We start from the raw sequence: 16,643 nt of genomic DNA, 5'->3' as shown, positions 1-16,643 counted from the left end.
CGTGAAGCATCTGCCAACCTATGGACAAAACCTAGTATTATTTAGAGTGTACTCTCTATGGAGCTTTCCAAGGCAATAATTACTATGAGTCTATCCTTGTAGTTGGTGTCCTTGAAGTTTTGAGCAAATCTAGTTTAATTAATTAATTATAGCACTGAGAAATCCTGAAAGGAAAAGCCAGTGGTTGAGTATTAGTGGTTTTGTGTGTGTGTGTGTGCATATATATATATATATATATATATATATGGATGGAGGTTCGTGCTCCTTTTCTGAGGTTCTGCACTGACAGTGTTACAGAGCTGTAACTGATTGCGATGTATAAGAATTAGCAGTCATAGCTCTGCTTAAACTTGTATGAACATTTTCATGCAAATCCTCCTTTACCAACTGTGGGTAAACTTTGCTTTTCAAAATGTTTTAGGATCTGCCTCAGCCAAAGATGTAGCAAGGTTTAAAGAATTCCAATGAGGATAATTTGTTGCTTTTTTATTATCAGAAAAGTGAAGAATCGGGTCCTGCCATCACACTGCTCACTTAGACTTCACCCTTACATTTTCTCTAGAACTTCAAAGCGATGTGAGCTAAGACACCAGATCCTTCTGGCTTAATCAAAATGACGTGTGCTTGAGCTTAAGTGGTATTCCACACCTCTATGAATGCCACCTTTAAAGGAGTTTCGTGTTCTGCTTGTGTATTGCAGATAGCATGTCTCTCTTCCTCAATATAATCTGAGAAAGATGTAAACCAAACAAAGATCACATTTTAGTTATACATACAATTATTTTCATATCAGTAGTTGCCAAAGGTTGTCTCATTTCCCTACGCACCGTTTGCTGTTGTACAAGTTTGACAAATGATACCCCCAAAATTTTCTGCGGTTAAATACAACATGCACTCAAGAGACACAGAGCTGATTCTTCTTTCAGTTCTAACTTGAACAGTTGTCAAGTGAAAATCTGATATTAGTACAATTAGTAATGTTAGAAAACTAACATTAATAGGAAGAATTAAGTTCAGAACGTCTGGATGGGCTTGAATTTATCATTGAGTTAAAGTTAATCTTAAATCAAAAGCTCACCAGCTTTCTGGCCAGAAAGAGCCAACCTGGGAAAGGAAAAAAGAAGGATGTAAGAGTTACTCTGAAAGATGGATAAATATGTTCTGCACATACCTTTCAAAACTCAACTCTAACTCAACTCACCTTAATTCCTTTTTGAAGCAGGCATTATTGGAAAACTAGCTGGAAGGAGGTCATTCTTCACCCCCAGGAACAAATATCATAATGTTGAAGTCCTGTGGAGAAAGAAGGATGAGTGGAATGTTAAAGAAGATACACAAAAAGAAGGGATAGGTGGATGTTTTATTATTACTAGAAGAAATTTGTTTATGTGTAGAAGATCTGTCAACATTTTTACAGAAATTACTGCCATTATTTAGTCATGAAGGAATAAAAAATGTTTATAAACACCAAATCCAGGACTAAACCGGGAACTATAATTCTGTAACTGTTTGCCCTCAGGTACCCAAAGAATATTCCAGCTAGAGTTACATCCTCAACTGCTTTATCCTGATACTTCTGCATGACATTAGTTTGAGTGCTTCAAACTAAGATTCTGGAAAAAAAACCCCAAACGACCACCTCTGCAGGATCTATTACCACTCTCATTCTTATTACAATATACTTTTCAACTAGTGTAGTCATGTTGGACTGAGAAGTGGCTGCAGATTTAGGTGACTATGTGGCCCTAATATTCCAAATATGACCTAATTTGTGGTCAGGGGCTAACACTAAGCCCTGTAGTCTCCCTAAATAACCCAGCTGGCTCAGTTACAGCTATATTGAGGGAATGGCACAGAAACCTGCACCATCATGCTGCAAAAGCTATTGAAGTCTAGTGGCTCAGAAAGACTTTGTTGTCCCTGCACTAGTAGGTCGGGAACAAGAGCTATGGACCCTACTCTGTGTGCACCAGCTTGCAGAAACTCTTCTCCTCATGAGTCCGGGAGAAATGGAAAAGGTTCTGAAGCTAGCACAGCCAGACCCTGCAGAAACCCATGATGTGGCTGGGCAACAGCACCTTCAGGTAATATATTTCTTGGAAAGCATTGTAAACTACTTTTCCCTGGAGCAGCACTAATTGCCTGGCTGGATTTATCACACAGAAGGATGCATGTGCTGGAAGGACAAGAGGCCAAGCAGTGGTAAATGTTGCCCCGATGAGCTTTACTGCCACTTTAGATGTGTAAGGATCTAAAGTCTGGCTGTTTTACCCCAAAAGGGTGATCTTTCTCTTTGCACTGGCTGTGGTATCCACCTGCCTCGCACAGACCTGAGCCCTGCCCTTTGAGAAAACATCAGATGTTAGCAGGGGATCTGGCTTGGAAGCAAGATACCTTCAAAGACAAGGTCTGCTCTTCCCTGCTTTTTATGTTAGCAGGGGAAGCTGTGGGGACTCAGAGGACATGAGGCTGAGCCAGGTTTGTAATATTTTATGCACTATTTGCTATGCTCACTTATTTATCCATGGTTGCACAGCACAGTTTGACAGCAAGTGCTGAACATCCTCTCCCAAGAATTCTATGTGAGTGATAGGGCTTCTTTGGCACTTTCTACCATTAAGGAAAAGTCTCTGTACTGACCTTCTGATCAGTTCACACACTACATCAGCTTTAGGCACATTGATCATCTACATTGTCCTTTTTTCAGGAAAAAGATTAATTTTTTTTCCCATTCTTTGCTTTACACTGTGAGTTAAAAAGTGTGGTCTTTAGTAAACATCATTCTGCAAGGCAATTTAAACATTTCCTTGGCAATAAAACAATTGTACCTGGCTTGTTTAAACATCTGGAGTATTCATAGCATTAGAAAAATAAGTTACACTAATACTGCAGCACGTTGAACTATATTGTAATACATATTGGCTTTTCTTTAAGGTAATAAATATTAGCAGAATCATCATCCTTCAACTGCAACTACAGCTGATATCAGAATTGGATTGAAGTGTTTAAGAGAGAGAATAATGTTTTAATAAGAGAATGTTTTAATAAGAGAACTAAGTACTTCAATCCCTAATCCATTCATTTTGAAAAAGATTCTCTACCACAGTGAGAGTTTAACACTATAAGAAATGATAATTCACTTAGCCTAGTTGTTTCATTCCTCTAGATGCAGAAACATTGCTGAAATGTGCATAAGCAAAAGAAAGTTAAAAGCATAGTTAAAAACAAAATTACTTTTAAAAAGGCTTTCTTGCCTAAGTATTTTCTTACCTGTGTTAAAGATGCATAGCCCCATCCCTTCAAAGTGACCAGTAAATGTTTTGGTTGCAAAGATCGTCTGTTTATGAAGTTCCAAAGTATTGCACAGATAAAATCTGTAGGAAACTTTCCATTCAATTTTAAATATAGGATGTACAGAATATCCTTTAAAAGATATATTTCAGTCACTTTCGCCACAGTTTTATGGATTTGCTGACTTCTTACCTGATGAAAAATTCAAGTCATATCCACGCTGCCTTTAACTATTTTTCTTTTCCCCTTTTGAGTTAATTACAAGGCCAGCAAACACATCTCCTTTGTGTATAAAAGAATCCAAAGCAAAGTCATTTGCTGCTAGAGAGATACTTAAACTCTCCTTTCTTCTCTTTCTGAAACAAACCACAGTTCCACAATGTGAATCCACCAGGCTGTAGACAGGCTGCTGAGAAATAAAATAAGCTCTGGAATCCAAGAAGAGGCAAACAGCAATGAGCAGGGAGGAGAAAGGAGCAGTAGTCATGGGGATGGTTTTTCCTCCACTGTGTGGCTTCCCTCCGCCCTGTCGAACACCTTATCGTGCAATATCATTTTCAATTCTTATCTATTCTGTAGTGCAAATGTTTTCCCTGTGTTGGATTTCATACAGAAACACCTGCAGATGGATGGCTTATTGCTTTTTTAACTGGAGGAGATACGAAAACACGGTAAGCTGCTTCAAAAGAGCATGCACATCCTATTAAGTGTATCATTTACTCTATTGCAATTAAGATCATCATATTTTCGTTATAAATTGCTATTTTAGCTTATACTCCAGAGATATAAAAATATTCCTGAAAAGCAAAGCATGGCACATGACACTAGCACATATTGAAAAGGGGCTTTGCTATTACTACTGTTTTCCAGGAAAAACCCATACCTTTTATAGTCGCTTGTTTATTAAAATTAGCATTCAACCTCTAACTATTAAATATTTAGAGTGGATGTTTATGGGACAGGAAAGGAACTGTTTTTTCTTAGGATATGTTGGTACATTGCTATTCAAACTCTGGAATTCGTACCTGGGTCCACTTAACCTCCAGTATCCCAATTTCTTATGCTGAACCATTCTGTGTCGCTGAGTCTATGTTATTGTGTCTGGTTTTTTGGAGAGAAGGAATGTGAAAAGCAGTAGGATTTTTGGGATGAGCAAGACTAATGCTGTACCTAAAGTGCAGGTTAGAATTAATTACTGGACAATATTTTTAGTTGTCATGCTATTGTATTTGTAGAAAACAGGTGGGGAGCCTCTGAGATAGGCCAGGCAAATCTCCTGCCTCTAGTATATTTGTATCTATTTGTGTTGTGTTTGTCTAACCTGTTTTTTTTTAAACATCCATGGTAATCCCAGATTATGTATTCAAGTGCCTAATTTACTGTTAGGAAGACTTCCTTAATGCCTCCCCCTAAGTTTTTTAGTTTAGCCCATTGCTTTTTATTCTGAGAGTCATACATGAATTCTGAAATATGACCCAAAACGCTACCATCGAGCAATGTCAATATACTTTTCTAAAATATTTCTAGCACTTGCTGGTTTTGATTATGTCAAAAATAGTATAAACCCAAAGCTTTTCCAAAGTACTTTAGAATTTCTGCTTCTGGTTGTAGTGTAACCCAGGAAGTGAATCAAGACCTAAAAATGAAATGTGCTAGATATGCATCAGAACAAGCCATAAAAATGCGTTGTCTGTTTATAAAGGAAAAAAGTCAGTAAAATTAAAAGATATTGTGAGTCTCCTTATACATTTCAGAACAAAGGTCAGGTTGCTTATTTACATAGGCTTCTGTTTCTAATAGAACACTCTATGCAGTCCTCCCTCTGTGGAAAGACCGAAGTGTTGAACGTGTGATCCCCTCGGTTTTACAGTCACAGCACTCTGCTGCCTTCCATGGATTTAATTTCCTTGTAACCTGTTGCGAATTAGATCACATCCAACACCAGAGGCTTGTGGGTGTAGCTGCCTTTGATCTGTTTGTGCCTGACGTCAAAGGTACGTACACTAAATGGAATCTGTGGCTGTGTATGAAGGGGTCAAGATGTATTGTTCTCAGCCAAATGCTGTGGTGTCTTTGCAAAAAAGGTTAACGGATAGCAGAATTGTGTTTACTTTATGTAAATGATCGTGTTATTTTTAAATTGCTCAATATTAAGTGATGGGGAAATAGCCTTTCTCAGTAGACATGGATAACTAACTGGAAGGCAGGAGTGCAACCATAGTGAGAAGTAAACATTGTATGTAACCTGATAACAAAAAGTTAAAATATATTGCAGATAAGACTGCAATTGGCTTGCCAATGTCAAGTGTAAATTTAGTAACTCTGCTGTTGTGGGATTTCAGCAGTTCCAAGATGACGCTATATCGTAGGAAATTTGATAGGATTTTTAGAGTTTTATTAGGGATTTCTGTCTCAGTTTGCAAAACAAACAAATGAACAAGAAACCTCAAAACAATGTGTACTGAATGCCAGTCATTACACTGATAACCACCTCATCACGATCATTCCAATAAAAGCCTGATTCTGAAAGTTTTCCAGGTATGATACTCATATTGAAATCAATCGGAACATCTTTTCCAAGCATCTGGTTAAGCAGCCGCTAGAGGCATGACCTCAGCTTGCGTAGATGTTCCCAAGCTAGTTTTAACCTGGGTGGCAATTAACCATTACAAGCACAGAGCTCAGGGCACCATTATCTGAACTAGTCAGCTCACAGCTCAACAAGGTCCGTGTATATGAAGTGCAGTATCATCTCAGTTATGGTGAAGGCATGTTATTACTCTGGCTCCTAGGCTATGGCATACAGACCATAGGCAGTGTGGAAGAACAGGGTAAGGAATTAGGTGCCATAATAAACAGTTTTTCAAACTTCAAGTTTGTAATAACATCTGTTGCGTCGGCAACAGCCCGTTGGTGAACAATTCTGTAGCATATAAGTCCTTCAAGCTCACCTTTTGCTTTGGCAGTTACATGATTCCTTGCCCAGCAGGAATCTTTGCTAATGGATGACTACTCTAAACTTTTTGCTTTCGCTTAGCTGCTTCTCGCATGTAGCTGTGCAGCAGTCCTTGTTCCTACCAGGTGCAGCCCTCTTCTTCAGAAAGCAAGATTTAGTAGAGATGCACATACCATTTCTCAGCTTCCTAGGTGAAAGAATTCTTCAATAGCAGCTTGGCTACGAGCTGGTTTAGTGACCTGTAACATCTCTGAAGGATCTGGAATGTTTCTTCCTAATAAATATTATTCTTTATAGCACTTCAAAGAGGCACAGAGAAATGAGCAAGAATAATTGGAAATCTCTTATGTTAGTGTCAGATGTGCTGGTTAATGTCAGGAAAGTAAGATAATATGCTATGATGGAGAAAAAACAGAGTCTGTTTGCATTCTCCTGTTTTGTGGAGAGATCAACACCCTAAAAAAGTATCTTCAGCAAATAGGTTACAATTTGACCGAACTAGTGACATCTGAAAATTAACTAAGTATGCACTGTAAATGTTTCTCCAAAGATCATGCAGATAAAGAAGAATTGATGTACATGTGTAAGTTGAAACACTGCTCCGCGATTCAGATTTTGTTTCTTAATTGAAAAAAATAATCACAAACATCACTCAAGTTCACTACCTGGAGTTTGGGTTTCACTCCTTTATATTGCATAGCTCTAGAGAGCAGCTGTGCAATATCCTTGATATTTCATTCTGGTCCGTACCTCTCAATTAGGTCATGCCTAGAATGAAAAGGCAACTGTTTTAAAATCTGCTTTAACTTTAAATGAGTTACTTATAATAGCAGATTCATTTTTTAAAATTATATCATGCCACGATCTTTCTGCCAATTTCTGGACCTTGTTCAGTTGGCGTACAATTGAGGTGGAAATTGATATACTCTCTGGCTGGAAGGTTAGCATCGTTATTTTTTGGGTCAGCCAAGTTACTTTTCTTACTGAAAAGGAGATAAGATATGTGAGTAATTGTAATAGGATTGTGACTGCATTAATTCATCTTTTATAATAGTTTCCACTTTCTAAACCCTGACTCAATCCTTTGTAGCTTTCTAGAACTTCTCTAGCTGACGTTTTCCAAGAGTGATCTCTGCCAAAGAATGAATTACTTCAATAGCTCACAGATTTTGGGGGAATATAATCATTTGTATCTCTGGGGTTTTTTTTGCATCCTACGGTCTTTCTATAACAACACTATAAGCACCAGACTCTGCTGTTCTCATGCTGTGACATTTTTCACTGTCCTAATTGTTAATTAGGAAATACTTGAATAATCAAAAGGTTTTTCCTATCAATCTCAGTCTGTTTCAATTTTCCTGCATGTTTCAAACTGTAATAACAATTTTGATTTTCTGGATTATATATATGAATTCTAGATTGTTATTTGGTGTCTAGAATTCCGTGTTATTTTGTTTTATACACCACCTAATTTTAAAATTTCTTGAATAGCATGGATGCCTTACAGCTAATTTCAGGCAGGTACATATTGAACTTCATAGCATAACTCGTCCTGCTGTTTTCAAACAAAGCTAAATGTCAGTCATGCAAAAGCACCACAAAAAGTTCCCTACGGAGGTTCTGTAGAACGAGAAATAGATGTGGCCTAGGAATAGCTAAGGGGAAAAAAGCAAGCAGATTGTAATTTAACTGAAAAATACATAAAGAAAGATTTGCAGATGAAAAAGATCAGAGCATGGCTGAGATTGCTGCTGGTTCCAGGTCCTCGTTTGGCAAAACTTGTGATCCTCGTCTGTTTTGGACTAAGATACAGTGAAAGATCTGCCCTCTCACATCTGTCACAGCATTGCGAGATTCTTTGATCCTTGACAAGAACCTTGACTTTTCAGACTGTATTGTGCTGTCTTACTTTCAACCCATCACTCCAAATTATGACCAGCTCTTAGATATACTTTTAGGAAAGAGAAGAAAGGAAATCATAAATTATGACAGAAGAGTGAAAGATGAAAGAGGAAAAGAGAAATTGAGGTTCAGAGGGAAGAGGATGGAGGGCAGGATTTAAGGAAAAATGGTAACGTAAATCCAAAGAAAGGATGCAAATTCAGTTCTCTGGTGACTTTCTGCTTCACCCTTCACACAGGTGTGTTTCTGTCTTTCAGCACACTCCCCTTACAAAGGGCTCAGAGGAGGTTTTGTTCAGTAAGATGAACTTTAGATACCACTTACTGAAGAAATAGTTCCTGACGATTGTTCTGTTGTTACCTTTTTATCTTAGAATATCTTATTTTGCATTGAGCAAATAGAAGAGAGGGGTAGTGTTTTATTCCCCATCTGAATTTGCACAGGGTAGAACTTTTGACCCTGAAGAGTGTCATGTTCAAACTTTAGGTAGGCAAAAGACTATCTAGTTTCATCTCATTGCATTTTAATCAACTTTTTCAATGAAAAGCCTCTCCCAACCAGTGCTAATTCATGAGAGTCTCAAAAGTAAGATCACGGATTTGATGTTTATGCAGATTAAAGTACAAACAGCAGAACAGAGTGGAAGACAAATTTTTTTGCCAAAAAAGCAAGAGCTCTCTCAAAGACAGTTAGATCTCTTTTAAGTTCTTCACACTCGTGGCTAAAGCAAGGGGCCAGGATAAGGAAGATTGTGGTGCTGCTGCATGTTTTATCAAAAGTGTTTTCCTATGAACTGCAAAATTACTCTTTGCCTGGGGTGTTGGTTTGGGTAGGAGTGAGGCTTCTAAAAGTCTAATAATCTCTCTTTGAAATTATTAGATTAAAAATCCTTGCCTGAACGTGTGTGGATCTCAGTCATCTGGGAAATTACGGCTGAATTTCCTCTATTCCCAACTGTTTCCACCTATGCACAATTAGAAAATCAGGATGAAATCTGTCTATAGCTAGGATTACATTATTAGAATCTTCAAGGTGCATAAGATCAATGCAGAATTTATTCAGCAAACAGTCTGCATGAAGGAATTCTGTGGGTTTCAAAATACTTTCCATCTGCTGAAAGGTAAAACCAGACTTAAATCTAGAGAACTGCACTATACTAACAGAACATACTCAAATTAATAAAAAATCCAGAGGATACACTTAAATTGTTTAAAAAAATGAAGCAACAGCTGTTGACTATGGAAGCCAACCACACTGATATAAACTAGATTAAAGAGGTTGAAATGGATTAAAAGGATATGACTTTGTGTTTCTATGAGGGTTTAGATAATCAAAATATTTGTAACTTATAAGAGCTACTTTTGACTTCTTAACATCCTTCCATTACCCCGATGCTCTTTTCCCAAACTTCAGTATTCCTTTTCTATCTTAAAAGTTTGGACTCATTAAACATCATGACAGAAGGATGTTTCTTTGGTCACAAAAATTGCTATAAAGGCTTCCTTAGTAATTTATTTTATATCAGCATTTACTAAGAATAGGAAGCCTAGTGCTGGAAAGGAATTGTTCGAATGCCTCTGTTTTATGATCTCTTAAGCAGTGATGCCCTCCTGTGGACTCTGAGTAATATGCTTTCTACTGGAATAACTGGGCTGTTTTACGCATGAAAACAATGTGTTTTTCTTTCTTTCTGATATTTTAACACTAAGACATTTGACACAGGGCATTATGTGGCCAGTGCCTCTGGTTTGAGAAACGCATTTTCTTAGGCTGAGGATACTGGTAGAGCTTTTACCTGTGTTAGAAGCTTAAACTGGTTACACAATTAATTATTATTCTATAGATTGTTATCAGAATTGAAACAATTTAATGCTGCGACTGCCCTGTCAGGAGGGGAAAAGTACCTATTTCTTTTTAATGGTGTTTGCCTTCTAAATCCATAGGATGATACTATGTATTTACTCTTATATAGTTAAAAGCAGTTTAAAAATATGGTGACGTAGCTGTTGAAGAGTTATCTGGTTTAGCAGACTTGTCACGTTCCACAAGCACAGTGTGAGACTCGTTCTTTGGCTCTGCGCTCACACTGCTGCATCCCACGTTGGCAGTGGCTCATGCAACTAGAGGGAAAAGACGCATTTCAGAACCACATGAAGGTTCACCGTTCACAGGAACGTGTGTAACAGGTGACCTGGTGCACCCGTTGGGTGACTAGATGCCTCAGGCGTGAGTCTGACAGGAGCTGGAGAGGTCTGGTTGGAGTCTTGGGATGACTTAGGAGATCTGAAGGTCTGTGGCATGTGCAGGAGGAACTGATGTTTAGCTGTCCAGGAAACCCTGTGTCGCCGGAGCCTGGTGGTAGGTGTCAGGGCACGTGTCCGTTTGCAGTGCACTTGAACTTGCAATGAGGGGGCTGGACCCTGAGAACGTGAATGGCATGGGGTCACTTCCACGGCAGCTGGCAACGGACGGTGGGCAGCAGGACACCAGGTCAGACGAAGTTCTGTAGTAGCTGTCTGCAAGAGATGGGTGTGTATATATATCTATTTTAAAGGTGTTTCCCTTTCATTAATGAACCAGTCAGAAGCGCAAATAAAGAGGAAGCAGTTGGGCTATACCTGCGTTGTGTCAGCGACTGATTTTGCCTACTGATTTGCTCACATCTTAAAGACCTTCATCTCCTTCACCTGCTGGAAGAAGTGACCTCCTTCTTTGATCTCTTCCTTGGCCTACTTGTCTGTCTTGCTTTCAGGGAGAGAAAACGAGCTGCAAACAAGTGTTCTGTTTTCTTTGTTATCCGTCATTGCCGTAATTAGCTGCTCTTAATTTTCTTCCTTTTGCTGTAGATTATTCAGGGTCTATAAAACACTCTTGGGTTATTTTCTACATTAAAGAGAGATTAATTTATCTTGGGAAGGGCCACACAGTTTTTACAATAAGTGGTAGGGAAAATATATTTTTGTATTTCCTGTAATTGTGTGGAGCTTGCACACGGCCTCTAGGAAGAAGCTTTTCCTTTTTTACTAGAGTAGGATACGTTCGTTTATTTTAACCCCCCAAATATTTCAGTGACATTATGGGCATATTCTCTTTTCTAAAACTAGATAAAATGAAGATGTTGGTTCATGCATTGAGACAAATGGATCTGAACATGTGACATCTTTCCCTGTAAGTGGTTGCCAAACACGGACATACAATATTCCTGTCATATTAGTAAGTTACTCTTCAGAGACTTGGCTAGAGTAGAAAAAAAAATCCAGTGTAAGAAAAATCAGATTACTCTATTGCAAGTATTAATTCTACTGGTTAATGATAATCATAGCCTTTGAGACTAAAGCATGAAAACTTGGCCCGCTGACAGAAGCAAGTCCAGGATTTTACTAGCAGTGTTAGTCTCTGGCGTTTACACCATCCGAATAGGAGTAAGGAGGAATCGGAGTTTACTTTGTGCTGAAACGTTCAGCCTCTCTGGACTTTGCCAACTAACATTCCACCACAGTCGATGTTACACTTATATTTGTGAGTCTCCAAGGGTGTATTTCCACAGCAGTTGATGTAAATCAGGGAGATGTTGCAGTTTTGCGTCCTGCCTCGTGCCAGCACCAGCCCTCACGGGATCACGCAAAAAACTGGTTCAGAAAGCTGAGGCAGCAAAAAAAACTAAGCGCTTTTTCATGATAAAATTATTTTTGGCTGTCTCAGCTCGCTGAAGTGGATCGCTGTGTGTTTGCACAAGCGTCGGGGCTGGCGCATGGGAGAAGGCAGGATCGCACGGCTGGAGCACAGCAATCCCAGCGCGCACCAGTTCAGACAACTGTGGAACCACATCCTGACACAGCTCCTCATACAAAGCTGTAACCACCAGGTCAGGAGGGATAGAATATTCAGAGTACACCTTTATAAAGGCTCCCAGAATTGGTGTTGGAGGGAAGATTTACACACTTCTGCCTGAGCAAGGGACCAGTAATGTGTTTGACAGGGGATCCAAGATACAATCTTGCTGAAAAACAAGTGATCTGATAGTCCCTTTTTATTAGCCCAGTCCCCAAAACCTCTGATTTCCCATACACTCATCTGGATTTCCCATCTGTGACTCTGGAGGATAAGGTGACTTGTGATGGTGAGGTTTGGTGCCAACATTCTTGGATAGTGAGGGGAATAAAACAGCACAGATAGGCTTTTGAAAGCCAAGAACTGGGACATAAACCAGAGGACTTCAAGAAAGATTTTTGCAGGTCCAGCACTTTCTTTGGAAGCGCAGCTCCTAAGTGTCTGACAAATACGGCGATGGTCAGAAATAATACTCTCAATCTGTGCTAACTGGTAGAGGTAATATGACCCTTTCATAGGAAACAGTGTCCTAAAAAATTTTGGAAAACATCTATGGAATTATCATCATAGATGAGACAAGATAGACCTGCTTTTTGGGATCTAGTGCCTGAAAAAGCAAAGCAAAAGAAAATGAGAATAGAGCAAACGGGGAGAGGTTCCCAAACCAAAGAGGAAGTTTTATGGTCTGAGTAGAGCCTACAGTATATTAGCACATACATTTACTTGACAAAAAGAGTGGGTGGAGTAGTGTATATATAGTTGCTTTAACACTTCTTGAGGTTTGCTCTCTCTTTAATGTATTCAATTATGTGGTTATTTTCCAAAGATTGCCTCAATGTCTAAACTGAAGCTTTCATTGTGGAAGCAATGAACAAAGGAAGGAGCTACTTGAAGCGGCTGTGAAATTGCCTTCACTGAAGGTTTTAGAAACAGATTAGGCAAGTACCTATGAGGAGGACTAAGTTAAGTTAACACGAGTTTCGGAAACTGTGTGGTGCAGGTGCTGATGTGCCTAGCGAAATGCAAACTGGCCTTTTCACCTTCAAGGAAAGAAAATTCCACCACAAAATTCGTTCTTAGCTCCTAGATAGTTCCCAACATAAACCCCAGTGGGTGTAAGGCAAAAACCCCCAAATAATCGTGTTTCTGATGAAAAATTCACTGTGTTGAAAATAGTACTGCAGTCTTCAAGCTGACAATGTTTAAGGTACTATTAAAGTAAAAAAAAAAAGGGAAATACATCTCACTATGAGTCATCACAGGGCTTGCACGCTCTAGTTACTCCTCTAAGAAAACACGTCCTGCCTAGAGCTGAGAGGTTTAAGGGTGAGAAGAGGAGGCAGCGATAGGGCTGGAAAGGGGACTGGGAAACGGGAGGAAACAGCAGCAGGAAAGGCGAGAAAGCAGCTGCTAGAGAGAACAGACTGGGTAGCTGGGAGCACGTTGGAGAGGGGAAAATGGAGACAGAGGTGGAGAACGGAAAACAGAGAGAAGGCAAAGCAAGCCCTGCGGGGCCGGGCCTGGGCCGGCCTTCGGTCAGCGGGCAGCCCGGCCCCGCTATTCCCCTCGGGCTGGGAACAAGGGCGAGGCGGCGGGCGGGAAGGGGCGCGGGGCGCTGCCCCTCCGTGACAGGGCGGCGCGCGGCGCGGCCGCCCAACGGTCGCCGTTTCAAACGCTCCCGCGCGACCTGCGCGCGGAGCCCCCGCCCGCGGGGCGGGGCCGCCAGAGAGCGCGCGCGGCCGGGCCGGAGGAAGCCCATTGGCTCCCGGCCGCTGGCTTGACGCATTGGCGCAGCCCGCGCCGGTGCTTGCCCCTCCCCTTTTCTCGGCGCGCGCAGAGGATGCGCCGCATCACGGGCCGTTACAGCGCGACTCTATTGGCTGCGCGCCGCGTCTGTCACCGGCGAGCCCCGGGCTTTTTGCCGACGCGCAGCGGAGGTCGCGCCCTCTGATTAGTTGCCGTTCTCGTCGATCGCGGTGGGAGCCCCGCCCCTAAAGGTGAGTCGCCGGCGGCCCTGGCGGCGCGCTCTCATTGGCTACGCTGGCGTGGGGGGCGTGCGCGGCGGCGGCCGGGCGGGCGGGGCTCCCAGCGTCCCCTTTGTGTGGGCACCAGTCGCCGGCCGAGCTGTGGAGAAGTACCCGCCGCCATTTTGTGCGTGCCTGTGTTTTCCCCCACCCCCCGCCCGCCTTTCCGCGGGAGCGGCGGCAGCCGGGACGCCCCGTCTGTTCTGCTGGTCAGGTGAGGCGAAGCGAAGCGAAGGCGTTGGGCCCGGTCGAGGGAGCCATCGCCGGCGGCTGCTGCAGCCGTGAGGACGCGCCGTTCGCAGCAAGCGAGGGGGGAAGGAGCGGCAAGACGGAGAAGGGGGGGAAAAAACCTTCCGAGCTGCCCCCCAGCAGGAGGAGGAGTCTCGGCGCCAGGCGCAGCCCCGGCACCGGCGGCAGCATGGAGAACTCGCAGCTATGCAAGCTGTTCATCGGCGGCCTGAACGTGCAGACCACGGAGGCCGGGCTGCGGGAGCACTTCGCCGCCTACGGCACCCTCACCGACTGCGTGGTCGTGCTCAACCCGCAGACCAAGCGCTCCCGCTGCTTCGGCTTCGTCACCTACTCGGCGGTGGAGGAGGCCGACGCCGCCATGGCCGCCTCCCCCCACGCTGTGGACGGGAACGCGGTGGAGCTGAAGCGGGCCGTGTCCCGGGAGGACTCGGCCAAACCGGGGGCACACGCTAAGGTGAAGAAGCTCTTTGTGGGCGGCCTCAAAGGGGACGTAGGCGAAGGGGACCTGGTGCAGCATTTCAGCCAGTTCGGCCCCGTGGAGAAGGCCGAGATCATCGCTGACAAACAGAGCGGGAAGAAGCGCGGCTTTGGCTTCGTCTATTTCCAGAACCACGACGCCGCCGACAAGGCGGCCGTGGTCAAGTTCCACCCGATCCAGGGCCACCGCGTGGAGGTCAAGAAGGCAGTGCCCAAGGAGGACATCCAGTCGGGCGGGGGAGGCGGCGGCTCTTCCAGGCCCTCCCGGGGAGGCAGAGGAGGAGGAAGGGGTCGGGGCGGCGGCGGATCCGGCAACCGGGATCACAACGGCCTCTCCAAAGGGGGCGGCGGTTACAACAGCTACGGCGGCTACGGTGGAGGAGGAGGCGGCGGCGGCGGTTACGGCTCCTATGGCAGCGGCTCCTACGGAGGCGGCGGCGGAGGGGGAGGCGGCGACTACGGCAACGGGTACGGCGGGTTCGGCAGCTACAGCCAGCACCAGTCCTCCTACGGCCCCATGAAGAGCGGCGGAGGAGGTGGAGGAGGGGGCGGCAACTGGGGGGGCCGCAGTAACAGTGGACCGTACAGAGGTGGCTATGGTGGGGGAGGCTACGGGGGCGGCTCTTTCTGAGCTGGAGCGCCCATACCCGTTGGGGGTGGCGTGGAGAGCCCTCCCTTTGATACAGGGCAGCTTCTAAATGGTTTCTCCCCTCATTCGCCGAAGGGCAGCTCCTTTGAAATGCCTCCCTGCTGTGGGAGCAGCTCCGAAATGCCCCCTGAGGGTCGCCTCTGCTGCCTGTGCCACTTCGTTCTCTCTGAAGATGGACTGGGCCCCACATACACATACTTTGTGTTACAGTCATTGATGGACTCTATTTTTTTATTATTACTTGGACCTTGGTCGTTTTTATACTAGCAACGAAAAATGTCTTGTTTTGGTTTTTTTTGAGGGTATAGGGTGGGAAGTGTCTTACTGATCTGGAGTAAAAACTGGGGAGGGTTACGGGGAATTTTTCTTTGTTGTAAGGACTCGATACCTGGCTACTACATTTTTTTCTACAAAATCTACTCGGATCCCATGACTGAAATTAACGTTTCTGTAAAGGAGGAAAAAAAAATCGTTTTTACGTTTTTTATTTTTTAAATAAATCATTGTGTTCATTGACCTTTACATGTCTAATTTTTTTTTCCTAGGATCCATTCCGTGCGGTTTTAAGGCTTCTTTAGGTTTGAAGCAAGCGTTCCTCTGCTCTAAAATCTCTGTGTACTTAGAGTAAATATTTTAATTGCCAGTAAAGGTCCTAATTGACTTTTCTGATACCCTCCTAGTGGATTTACTGGTTTTCAAACACTCGACAGAGAATTTTGAAGTACCGATCTGTGGATGTGGTCTGTTTTTTAAATATTTGTTCTCACTTAAGCATTTTGTGTGCATCTGCCATCTTGTACTAGGCAGTTTGACGTGCTGACATGGTTGGTAAAATTTTTCTACAGGACTTTTCCATCAACGTATGTACTGTGTAGTTTTGAAGAAATAGTTTGTGTTAAGCATGTGTTTCATTCATATAAAACGTTCAGAATTTCCGACTGCTTAGTTTCAAGTCCTCTTATTGGTTTGTCTGTGTATGATTCCTTCCAGGAAAGGGTCGACATTTATCCCTTCTGTTAAACGCATACTTGTTTTCATAGTACCGAGTTAACAGACTTTTTTCATTCTGAACTATTGTCCTTCGTTCAAGTTCCCCGAGAATCTCTTGCAGCACCATCTCCCGACAGGATGGCAGCCCCCTTGCTGCAGGCTTCGTTACAGCAGGAGTCAAATTGGTTTGCTGACGATTGTACTAGACTCTCGAAAGTTATTTTGTGCCGCCAGATGACTGGTGTAGAATGCAATGACATCTGCATGTGAA

At 43.0% G+C, this 16,643-nt stretch overlaps 1 protein-coding gene across 1 annotated transcript; it reads left to right on the top strand.

Moving 5' to 3' along the window:
* The first annotated feature begins 14,392 nt into the window (after nt 1-14,392).
* HNRNPA0 (heterogeneous nuclear ribonucleoprotein A0) lies at nt 14,393-15,898 on the top strand. Its single transcript, XM_086621453.1, has one exon. It carries the CDS (start codon nt 14,423-14,425, stop codon nt 15,362-15,364), a length of 942 nt encoding a protein of 313 aa, XP_086477579.1. The 5' UTR covers nt 14,393-14,422; the 3' UTR covers nt 15,365-15,898.
* Nucleotides 15,899-16,643: the final 745 nt, after the last annotated feature.

Source organism: Tauraco erythrolophus, chromosome 16, assembly GCF_009769465.1.
Source record: "Tauraco erythrolophus isolate bTauEry1 chromosome 16, bTauEry1.pri, whole genome shotgun sequence".
In the NCBI taxonomy this organism is placed as follows: Eukaryota; Metazoa; Chordata; class Aves; order Musophagiformes; family Musophagidae; genus Tauraco; species Tauraco erythrolophus.
Note: the sequence above shows the minus strand (reverse complement) of the source record. Positions and strands in the feature narration are given on the sequence as shown.